We start from the raw sequence: 12,750 nt of genomic DNA on the forward strand, positions 1-12,750 counted from the left end.
TCCCCTATATATATATATATATATATATATATATATATATATATATAAGGCTATTCGATGTGGGCTCACGTCCTCCACCACCTAAGCAATATGGGGCCCCTAACACCGCTGTAGGGGCACTATAGATGATGTCGTGGTCTTTTTAGCGAGCGCCAATGGATGAAATGTAGGAGTATTTAATATTTGATCATTTGCAACGGTCTTTAATAGGGCTGTAAACGAACCGAACGTTCAGCAAACACTTCGTGAACCGTTCGGTGGGAAGTTCGTTTATGTTCGTTTGTTTGATAAACAAAAGAACACAGACAAAAAAAAATTTATTTGTTATGTTAAACAAACGAACATGAACATATGTTGGGTTCATTCATTTACTTTATTAATGTGTTCATTTATGTTCATTCATCTTAAGCTTTTATATGCTCTATTTTTGCACCCTCATTCATTTTTTGTATTTTTTCTATAAGCCTCCTCGAACATCTCTCATTTGACCAATTCAATTGCACGTTGTGTTAAAGCTTGACAAACTTCTTAATTTTGTGTTAACCATGATTCTGATAATTATGTAAAATGTGTTCGGATGGTTATGTTAAGTGCTTATTTATTTTTTGATGGATTCTTCATAATATTTGTAATGAATTATGCAGCTTTTATTCTAAAGTGAATATATATTCATGGGTATTCATTTGTGTTCATGAATATTGTTTGTATTCATTGATGCTCGTGAACATTTGTTTGAGTTCATTTGTGTTTGGTAAGTGTTCATGAACAGTTCGTGAACACGTTTGTTTCCTTAATGAAAGAACGCGGACAAGAAATCTCATTCGGTAAGCGTTCATGTACAGTTCATGAACATGCTCATTCCTTAATAAATGAACACAAACAAGGCCCTGTTCGTGTTTTACTGTTTTATACCATAAAATCTTTAATATTTGACCGTTGGCAACCATCAAATATAAGTCCTCATCTTTTACTGTTTTATACCACAAAATCTCTCACTTTTTATACTACAAAATCAACTCTCTCATATTTTTGTTCATCAAAATTCAAATGGTGCACCGATGGACTGAGGAAGAGGACATCACTTTGGCTACGGATTGGGTACTTGGGTGCATGTTGCGGAGCAAGGGCAGGCTTCAGATTCTGTTACTGTCACACCCCCAAAATCCACATGCGGAACACCACCGCTTGGAGGCGTGACTGACCAGGATCCAGCCACCAATTATACTGAGCAATATAATAAATAACATAAATAATACTCACCAACCACAAGGTTAGCAAATATCATAGTCAAAGTTCAAAAGTTTTAAGTTTAATAATAGTTCAGATAAGTAGTGGAAGCATAGACAAAATGGATTAAAACAAAGTTCTTAGTTCAAGTTTGTTAAAAACCAAACACACGGGTTAGACGACCACTACACATCCGCAAGCTGCAAGCTCCTGAATCACTGGGTACCTGCAAAGCATGCAGTAGGGTATCAACATAATGTTGGCGAGTCCACGAGGTGTCAAGTTTTAGTTTTTGAAAACGTAAGTTGTTTAGATAAAGCATTTATAATCACGTTGTGGGGAGCTACCCCATCTGTAAGCTCACTAAACTGTAGATACCGAAACTGTTGACGGAAAGTTGTTGTGCCCCGAGTCAATGTCTATCGTCATTAACCAAGATGCAAGGTCTACTAGTTCACGCCCGATCCCCCCGGTCACGGTGTGAGGTTGTCAAACCTAATAGCGCTATCAACTAATAACCTGTTCGCCCCCGGCGATTAATCGGTACTGTAAGCAGGGACTTAAGGTGATAGAGTTTCGTTTAGTTTGGCTAGTTGTGATTTATAAATAATATCCAAACGTATCTCCCCCGGAGATAGTAAGTACCCATTCGGATTTCCCCCGGAAATAATAGTTCAAAAGTATTTTTCCCAAAGTTGGTCGTTTGTCCGTGTCCCTCCTTGGGACGCATGCTTTTAGTGTGTTAACTCACCTTGGGTTGCTCGGCAGATTAGGTTACTTGTCAAGCACGCTGGTCACCACATCCTAACATGGTTACCAGTATAGGTCAGGTTTAGGTACAGAGAATGTCACGTATTTTTACACATAATCTAACACATAGCATGCATACAGTTACATGTTGAGTTATTGGGCCTGCTCTACTATTGGATCAGTCAACAGTAACAACTAACACATAGTTCAGTTAAACAGGCAGCCCAAACAAATCACGTTATGGCCCAATAACTAAAGTGAGCAGCCCAGTCGAGACAAGGTGGTCTCGACTCGAGAACATGCGGTCTCGAGTCGCAACCAGGAGGTCTCGACTTGTAATGGTTGGTCTCGAGTGGTGCAGGCATGACTCGCAACCCCGGAGATCTCGAGTCCCGTCTCGAGTTGTCACGATGTGGTCTCGAGTCGAGACCTTGATGGTCTCGAGTCCCTGAAGTCCGTTTTTGAGTTGCTTGGTCTGGGTCTCGAGTCGCAACCGTTGCGGTCTCGAGTTGTAGCTCCATGGTCTCGAGTCGACACCAGAGGTCTCGACTCGTTTACCTGCTGATTCTGGCACATCTGCCCGCATTGTACTATCCACAGAATTCTGATTTCACGATTTTATGTACTATCCAATAAGGTTTTACAAACATGTTTCTTTGTCTAACAATTAACCAAGATGGATCAAACAACAAGTTTTTCAAATCTTCAAGGCACCTTCAACTCATATTCATATGGTTCATCACATATTCAAATTATTTATCATGCATCATCATTCAAAACCGACCCGAAACATGTCATCCTTGCAACTTTGAAAGCATTTTCAGCAATTATATACCATTACTAAATCATAAATCATGTGTGCATCATATAACACCCTAGTCATGTATCAAACCTCACTAACAACTTTAACACCCTACTTTATTATCATGCTCCTACCAAACCGTACACATATCATCATGAAGGAACATTTTCATCACTTAAATCAAGCAAAAAATAATACTTATATCATCAAGCAAACACCTTCATCATAGGTAAATAACAATTTTTCATGTATTTTGTCAATAAAAACTAAAAGAGGTACTAACCGGCTAGATACTCTAAGTGTGGGGGTACAAGGGTTGATGAGCGGTCTTCCGAATGATTCCAAGCTTGAGCCGAGAGTTCTAGTGTTGTCACCGGTTTGGTCCAAGAGGAAGGAGAGGAGAGGTGATGCTTGATTGTTGGGGTTTAAGGTTTTCTAGAGAGAGAGGATGAAGTGAAAGAGAGAGTGTAAAGGGGAGTGTGAGGGTTTTTGGGTTTATATATTAGGTGGTGCACCCTAAGTGGGCTTCCGAGTGGGCTAAGGGGGTTTGCGGCCCAACCGGCCCCAACTATCTACGGTTCACTCGAGACCAAGTGGTCTCAAGTCATGGTCTCGGCCCACTAGTATTTATACACTTATATATATATATATATATTTCATACACGTTATCAGCAACAGATAGCATATTCAGATAATTCACATCTTTCATTTAATAATTCATACGTACATATTGTCACTACAAGATATATGCTCGGGAAGACCCAGAGTGTCACAGTTACGACTTGGAACGCGATTTTGGCACACTTTCATTAACAAGTGGGTGCAAATAATCGTAATATACATCACGTAACTGGCAGGTTTATGACGATGCTAACAATGTGTGGGAAATTTGTGAGGCTCTTTACTAATGCCTTGAACGACAAAGAGGGTTTAACTGATGACCAAGCGATCGGCGCGATCCGTGTCGAGTTTCAATACCTTCAAAACACTAGTTTTCGTCATCTTGTGGCTTGGAGAATTTTGCGTGACCGTTTTAGTTAATTCGTTTATTTTAATTAAATAACTTTTTATGTTTTGTTTTTAATTAAATTGTTTTGTAATATTTTCTATTCTATTTTAATGTTACTTTTTATGTTTTATCTTAATTATTTTTTTGAATTTATGTTTTTTATATAATGTTTATTATTTTAAATATACATCCAAATTTAAAGTAAAAATGATTGAGTAATGATAATATATGTTTTATAGGACTTTATCCTACTGCATGACAGTTAACAATCAAATCTCCTGCTAACTTGTCGTTTACGTGTCATTCAGGTGGGCAGATAAAGCCCCAAGGTGCTTTTTTCCACACCATATAGCCAAACTGTGAGGATGTAACCTCATGACCTTTCAATGTGAAGGTTATGGATTAGAGTCTCATTTAAGGTAATTTTTGTATGCAATTTTTTTAGGTCGGCCACGATTTTATCACAGTGGTCTTTCAGACGGTAGACTTCTCCTGGAATAGTGAACATGGATTTACCCGGATGATCAGAGTAAATAGTATTCGTTGGCTGTTAGAAAAAAAAATAAAGTCTTTAGTAGATATCCAAAAATCTAAATCCAACAATAAATACGTCAAACTCAATTAATCAGAAATCACAAAAGGAGAGAAAATATCAGACAGTCCTCACTCATCATCTAAACCCCAATTAGATTTGGTTTGGTTGCAGCAGATCACACACTCAACTCTCTTTCTTTCTTTCTAGGGTTTCATCTTTCAACTTCAATCTCAATCAATCATCTACATTGCCACAAACTTACAGACCAGATTCCTCTAGGGTTTATTAATCCAAAACTATGATGGATCGATCAAGATCTAAACGCTACTATTACGATCAGGACTATGACCACATGGACAGTTTTCCTAGAACTAAACAACGCTACAACTACAACAACAGCCACCATTACGGCCCTAACAACAACCACAACCACCACCACCAGCAGCCGCAGCGGCGGAGCATCGCCGGTGGCCGGAAAGTGCAGGATCCCTCGTCCCTGATGGTTACCACAAGTTACCGGATCCTATGTCACGATGCGAAAGCCGGAAGCGTGATAGGGAAGTCAGGGAGTATAATCAAGGCAATCAGGCAACACACAGGGGCTTGGATTAATGTTCATGAATTGATTCCGGGGGACGAGGAGAGGATAATTGAGATATCCGATACGCGGCGGAGGGATCCGGATGGGAGAATGCCGAATTTTTCGCCTGCGCAAGAGGCCTTGTTGTTGATACATGAGAGGATATTGGAGAGTGATGGGGGTATGGGGGGTTATGGGGGTATGGGGGATGAGGAGGAGGAGGTGTATATGGGGAGTCGGATGGTTTCGAGGTTGGTTGTGTCTCGGATGCATGTTGGTTGTTTGCTTGGAAAAGGTGGGAAGATTATTGAGCAGATGAGGATGGAGACTAAGACTCATATTAGGGTTTTGCCTCGAGATCATACCATTCCGCGTTGTGTCGATATGTCTGAGGAAATTGTTCAGGTTGTTACATACACTTCAGGTTCATGCAAGTAGAATGAATTGCTATTTTTTGCTAACATTGTTTATTGTGATTAATGGTGACCTATGAATTTGATTTTTTTGCTCCAATTTTATGTATAAGAGTGTTGTTCAAGGTGTACAAGTTTGTGCTTTGTTGGTTCCTTGATGCTTGAATGTCTTTTTGATGAGTAGATTCTATATTCAGAAATTGTAATTTAGGGTTGTTTAGCCAATGTGCTATTATCTTGATAGTATGTTTGAATGAGCATGTCATGTGGTTGGAAATTGGAGACATTGTTAATAAGCATGCTATGAAGTTGCACCGATTTGAGTTAGCGAGAACACTTCTCTTAAATGTTTGATCTTAATATGATAAAGTTAATCTCTTTTTTACGACAGGTTGTTGGTGACATGGTCTCAGTAAAGAACGCAATAGAAATTATCTCCTCACGATTACGTGAAAGTCAACATCGGGACCGTAGTCATTTCCAGAACCGAATGCAATCACCTGATCGGTTCTTTCCTCCCGAAGATGATTTCATGCATCACCCAAATAACATAATCCGTCGACAATCAATGGACGGGAATAACTACGGTCCCCGTTTATCTGGTGGTCTAAACAATTCTAGAAGCTTTAGTCAGGGCTCACGTCCATCTGGTTATGTTAACGACACTGCAGCTGACAATGCTCAGTCACTATATGCAGAAGATCTCGTGTTTAGAATACTTTGTCCAAGTAGCAAGGTAGATAGCGTTATTGGGCAATCCGATGGGTTTATGGAGTTGCTTCAGAATGAAATTGGTGTCGAAGTTCGGGTCGCTGATCGTGTGGCTGGGTCAGATGAACAAATAATCATCATTTCTTCAGAGGAGGTACTTGTTTTCTCTATCTTCGTATTGATAAGTAGTAACTGGATCCATTTTTGGATTTCTTTTTAGAAATTTATTGGGTATTCTTGTACACTACAATTAAGATCATTTGGTCATATCCTGTACAACTTGTTTGAACTTTATATCATTTGATCATCTTTTTATTTAATTTGTTTACCTATAAACTGTTTGACTCGGGTTCTACTTTATATCAAATGGGTTAAAGTTAAATGATTTCTTTAAAATAAATACTAGATCATTGTATATTAGTTACTTAATTAAGTTTTTATATTCACCCTTAACATATTAATTAGAGTAAAATGCCATTTTTGTCCCTGAGGTTTGACCAGTTTTCCGACTTTCGTCCAAAGGTTTGTTTTTTCCGCATCTGGATCCAAAAGGTTTGAAATCTTACCATTTTCATCCGGATCGTTAACTCCATCCATTTTTCTCCGTTCAGTCAAGTCAGGGGTATTTCTGTCTTTTTTGTTAACTTAAAGGGCAATTTGGTCCTTTTCAGGGGTATTTGGTCTTTTTACATAAAGTGAAAAAGACAGAATTGCCCTTTAAGTTAGCAAAAAAGACGGGAATACCCTGTACTTAACAGAGAAATGGATGGAGTTACGAGGCGGATGAAAATGGCAAAGATTTCAAACCTTTTGGATAAACAAATCTTTGGACGAAAGTCGCAAAATTGGCCAAACCTACTGGACGAAAATGGCATTTTACTCAATTAATTATTTATAAAATTTTAAAAGAGACAATAAACTTTTGTGATTTTGTGGCTTAACCCAACCCATTTTGACCCACACTAAATGTTACCCATTCTGCCAAGAACCAGTTACCCTCTTGCGCATTTTCCACCCGTAATAATCATACAAGAATATGTTTACTGTTGATTTCCCCAATTTTGTCTCTTAAGGTGCTTACCATAATTGCGGGAAATGTAATGTTAGGGCCCTGATGACGATCTGTTTCCTGCTCAAGAAGCACTTTTGCATATTCAGACTCGAATTCTGGATCTTGTTCCTGAAAAAGAAAATTTTATCACTACTCGTCTTTTACTGTCTGCTGGTGAAATCGCGTGTTTGGATGCAAGAGATGGGTTCTTAGCGGAAACCAAGAAAATGACGGGTGCAGATATTCAGATTCTGCCCAGAGATAATCTTCCACAGTTTGTATCAGTTAATGATGAACTTGTACAGGTTCGTGACTATAATATATACTTTCGGTGTATTTGGATATTTTATATGAAACCATTATATTATTGTTGTGATTTGAAGTCATAATAATCAGTTTTAGTGTTCGGAGAAAGTGATTCTGATGTGTAATTATCCAGTTATAATCACTTTCGGATAATTGGTCCGCTGCAACAAAGCTGATCAAAGTGGTTTTGTGTAATTAAACAGTCCTTTATCGAATTTTGAAATTTTTTAATCCGAATCGAATTCTGAACACCCCTAGTTTATAGATGTAAAATTATCATTTTGTACATTTATAAAAGTATAGAATATAGTTTTGACCGTTTTATACCATTATACCAATATCCTTTTTGGTTTAGATTGTTGGAGAAATCAGGGCCGCTAGAGAAGCTCTTGTGGAGTTGACATTGAGATTACGGAGTTATATATTTCAAGGGTTATTCCAAAAAGACGGTCAACCCAGTCCGTTTCTTGCACCGAGCCCTGTGGGGAGTGCTTCAAATTTTGAAGCAGCTTCTAGCAATAACCCTACTTCTACCGTTGCATCCAGCCAAACGACAGCCGCACCCATTCCAGCAAAGGTAACCATCCCGTTTATCTGTTGTTGATGTGCCATTTTGACCCAGTTACTGATGAATGGGTATAGGGGTGTGCAATGGTCTGAAACTGAACCAAACCGAAACTGAAGTTTTGGAAATGTTAGAACCAAGAACCAGCCATATAGTACTGGCTCAGTGACGGTTTAGAATCGGTTTTGGTCCTGAACCAGACTGGAACCAGATTCAGACTTTGCGTGTAGTGACTCGATTCAAGCTTAATTCCTTGCATGTATGAGTTTCATTAAGATAAAAGAAAGGGTCCTACTTTTACACCCAACTTTTTACTATTTGCACCAAGTAATGTGACATTAATAAATTCGTATTTGTGTTTTTCTTTTATACTTCCGATATATAATGTTTTGTTAAAAAAACGAATATAGTTTTGTGATGTGCTTATTTTTATCTGTGTTTTGATATAAATTTTATAAAAAAAACGGAATATAAAATTTTATAACGATTTATAAAACATTATATCTGACACGGCTCCATTTTCTTATTAAAATTATATCAAAACGTAGATAAAAATAAGCAATTCGCAAAACCATATTCGTTTTTTAATAAAACATTATATATTGGAAGTTATATAAAAAAACACTAATATGAATTTATTAATGTCACATCACTTCATGCAAATAGCAAAAAGTTAGGTGTAAATAGAATCACCCTAAAAGAAAGAGTAACATACACGGATGGTCTCTGTGGTTAACCAAAATTTTGGATTTAGTCCCTAGCTTTTTTAAACTAGGAATAATTGCATATTTCCCCTTAAAAACACCCTTAATTGCATATTTACCCAAGCCTAAATAAAAATTGCATATCTCCCCTTCTCTGTTAAAATGACAAAACAACCCTTCTCAAAACCCTAAATAAATATAATGTTCACACACATGCCGGTGGAAGTATCAGTACCCACCCACCCACCACCACCACTACCACACCACTAGAGGGAGAGAGAGAATAAAGGTTCAATTTGTGTTGATGGTGATGGTGGATGATATTACCCTCGATGCTCGCTAATGGTTGAAGAAGCCAAGCCACCATCATCGTGAGTAAGCTACTCCTTGTAGTCGCTGTTGTTATGTACTCCACCACTAGGTAGGTAACAAAGAAACAAGAAAGTGTCTTGTCACCGTGATCTTTCTTACCATGTGTCCGCTAAATTACCCGACTTCCGCATTTAATAGAATGATTAATCATCTCAACTTTTAATTTTAAAATCTCTTGGTTGGCTTGGCATTAAACTTTGAGAGAAAACAGAGGTGTATTCTTTTATAGTTAGGTGGGTTTATGTTAAAAGGTCAGTCTCAAAGAACAAATAGGAAGTGACATGAAATAGGAAGTGACATGCTGGATATGCAAGCAAATTGGGTACTAGATAATAATTGAACATTACCTACATTCGTTCAAGGGTAGGGAAGTGAATGCTGTAGAAGAGTGTCATGATTTGTATTGTGGAAGGTTCGGTGAAAAAAGACAAAAACTAGTAAAAAAAGGGTAAATATGTAATTTTCTAAAGTTTAGTAAAATGAAGGGTAAAATAGTCTTTCTATAATTTAATTTTAATAAATTAAATCAAAATGGGTAAATTTGCAATTTTACTAGTTAATAGAGGGGATATATGCAATTTATTTTTTGACTCGGGTATATATGCAATTTCAAAGTTTTTTAAGGGGAAATATGCAAAAAACCCTTTAAACTACATGCATGGTCCCTGTGGTTTGCACTACAAAACACATTTAGTCCCCAACTTTTGCCGAAAGTACATGGATGGTCCCTAGCTTTTAAAAAGAGTTAAATGCCATTTTAGTCCCTATGGTTTGGGTCATTTTGCCAGTTTAGTCCAAAGGTTTCATTTTTAACCTGTGGGTCCAAAAAGGTTTCACAGTTGCCATTTTAGTCCACTGGGTTAACTTCATCCATTTTTTCTGTTAACGAGAAGGCCAATTCGGTAATTTTGTATGTAATTCTGTTAACTAAAAGGGCAATTCAGCCATATAAAATGACCGAATTGGTCTTCTCGTTAACAGAAAAAATGGGTGAAGTTAACCCAGTGGACTAAAATGGCAACGGTGAAACCTTTTTGGACCTACAGGTTAAAAATAAAACCTTTGGACTAAAATGGCAAAATGGCTCAAACCACAGGGACTAAAATGGCATTTAACTCCTTCTAAAAAAGTGCAAACCACAGGGACCGTCCGTGTACTTATAAAAAACTAGGGACTAAATCCAAAATTTCGGTTAACCATAGGGACCATCTGTTTACTTTGGTTCAGTTACCCAACCGGACATGCCCAAGTTACTCATAATGACCCGTTACCTAACCTACGCAAACCGCTTGTTTTGCCACCTTAAAAAGTTGGCATATGTGTTCTTTCTTCTGTTATATGTTTTGAAGCATGATTACTCATTTTCTACTTATTCTTTTTGTATAGAATAACGGGGGATCTAACAGTGAAGCTGTAAATCAAACTGAAACTGGGAGTTGTGACGATGCACCAGGTGCAACAAACAGGTAGTGGTCTTTTTTCATTTTACATATTTGCTAATTGTGTACATTACACACAGAACATATATATATATATATATATATATATATATATATATATATGTATGTATATATATATATATATAGTTTTACTTACCATTTTTATCTTTCTCTTTGTATAGGATTGCTGTGCCGCTGGTTACTAGGAGTATACTAGAAGTTGTCATACCAGAGTATGCGGTCCCCAAGCTGATAACAAAGTCAAGAAATAAACTCGCTCAGATCAGTGAAGTAAGCCTACCTCCAAACTTCAAATTTATGTGTTAATTATGTTTTAGAATTGTTTATGATATGTCTTTTGACTTTTATAATTATTATTTAAATTGCAAACAAACAAGCTTTCGGGAGCCAATGTTAAATTGGTTGATACAAGCCCAGAAGCAATGGAGCATATCATCCAAATATCTGGTACCCCGGAGCAGGCTGAAAGAGCCCAGAGTTTGCTCCAAGGATTTATTTTGAGCAGTACGTAGCGTTCTTCCTATTTCTTTATGCATATATATATGTGTGCGTAGGCGGGTTGGAATGTTCGATAAGTGGTCAAAACGGACAATTCCTTTATTCTGGTCTAAATGGGCCAGTTTCAGTTTGGCCCAAAACATTTTTTCCCAAATGCTAACAATTCTTATAAATAGTTAGTGTGTAAAGTATGGCTCCAAATCTTTTGTTGTCTAACATAAATCTGACTAGTTTTAATTAAATGATTTAAGGGGTAGTGTGCATTAAAAACACATTGGATGACGCCTCACTAGGGGTGTAAACAAGCTTGAGCTTGATCTTGAGCTCGTGAAAAAGTTTTCATGCTTGAACTCAGCTTGGTCGGCTCGTAAATTATTTATTTAAATATATTTTTTTCATATAAATACATAATTGTTTTGTGTATATATATGCATAATTGAATTTTATACATATACACACATATAAAATGATGTGTATATATATTATTATATAATTTTATCATTATTATATACATAATAGTATCTATTATGTAATTTAGTAATATTTATTTTTAATATTGAATAAAAATTATTATATTATATATATATATATATATATATATATATATATATAGTAGACTAGTTTAGACCAACGAGCCTAAACGAGTTTGGTATATGAAGCTCGGGATTGTTTATTAAACAAGCTTCAATTAGCGAGCCAATATCAAGTGGCTCACGAGCGGCTTGACTCGTTTACATTCCTATGTTTCACTTGTTTAACCCACATTTAAGGGTTTTGATTTTTCTTGTTGGAGATAAAACAAAACCCTACCTGACCCGGCCCGTTTGACCCATACATATATCTTTGTTATAACTTGTATCTTTGATCATTATTCAATTGTTTAATCTTGTAGCCCAAGAAGATGGTCCTTGAAAAACATCAAGGAGTCTTATATGTGGAGTACCAACATGTAATAGTCCCAAACAAGGAGGGATAAAAGTACTAAACTAGGTACATGAATTAGTATTATAGGATGATACAAAGTGAGCACCATAATTGTAATTTTCATGTTGTACTAATGCTTATGCATGATTGTGTTGATGCTTGAAAAAAATTGTGCTTGATGCATCATTGAGTTGTATGAGTTCTTGATCATTATTTCTTCCAATGGCCCTTAGGCTTTTACTCCCTCTCTCTCAGTCTTTGTACATGTGACAAACGGCAAAATAAAAGGTATATCCGTACGACTAAATAATTGTTAATTATACAATTACGTGCATTAGACTTTAATTATATACCAATTGAGTCTATCAAGGCTAGCAATGTCCAAGAAATGTGATTGTATTCGCCGTGTTGCGATACGATGAGAACAATTCTAGTGATCGTTGGTAGACTATCCGATTAAACAATTTTATGTCAGGACAGGTTTTATGCCTAGAACGGAATAACGAACTATATAGAATTAGTATATATACTATAATTTCTGGAAAACGCACAAGTATTATATTTTGCCGATTCTAGCAACGAGGCTTACAAATTTCCACCAATGAACACAAATATATAATCAATAGATAATGTTGATAATCATAAAGTGCTATCAAGGGTTATTATATAACTTAAGAGTACCTAGATACTAATTACCGAGTAATATCACATAATTAATCCCTAATTAAATCATGAGCCCATTTATTTGTCGTTTAGCATCACATCATCATCAAATCATATCCTAGCTAACTAGTTAGTAGGATCCTAAGCATCTAAATAACACTAAACACCTAAATATCTATC

The 12,750-nt window shown here is 36.6% G+C and overlaps 1 protein-coding gene across 1 annotated transcript; it reads left to right on the forward strand.

The window, feature by feature from the left end:
• Nucleotides 1-4,396: 4,396 nt before the first annotated feature.
• Nucleotides 4,397-12,147, forward strand: LOC110936616 (RNA-binding KH domain-containing protein RCF3). The gene is made up of 8 exons (XM_022179022.2): nt 4,397-5,308; nt 5,708-6,181; nt 7,135-7,383; nt 7,740-7,961; nt 10,412-10,491; nt 10,647-10,755; nt 10,863-10,989; nt 11,876-12,147. The coding sequence occupies exons 1-8, from the start codon at nt 4,622-4,624 to the stop codon at nt 11,893-11,895; spliced, it is 1,968 nt and encodes a 655-aa protein (XP_022034714.1). The 5' UTR covers nt 4,397-4,621; the 3' UTR covers nt 11,896-12,147.
• Nucleotides 12,148-12,750: the final 603 nt, after the last annotated feature.

Source organism: Helianthus annuus, chromosome 4 (genome assembly GCF_002127325.2).
Source record: "Helianthus annuus cultivar XRQ/B chromosome 4, HanXRQr2.0-SUNRISE, whole genome shotgun sequence".
Taxonomy (NCBI): domain Eukaryota; kingdom Viridiplantae; phylum Streptophyta; class Magnoliopsida; order Asterales; family Asteraceae; genus Helianthus; species Helianthus annuus.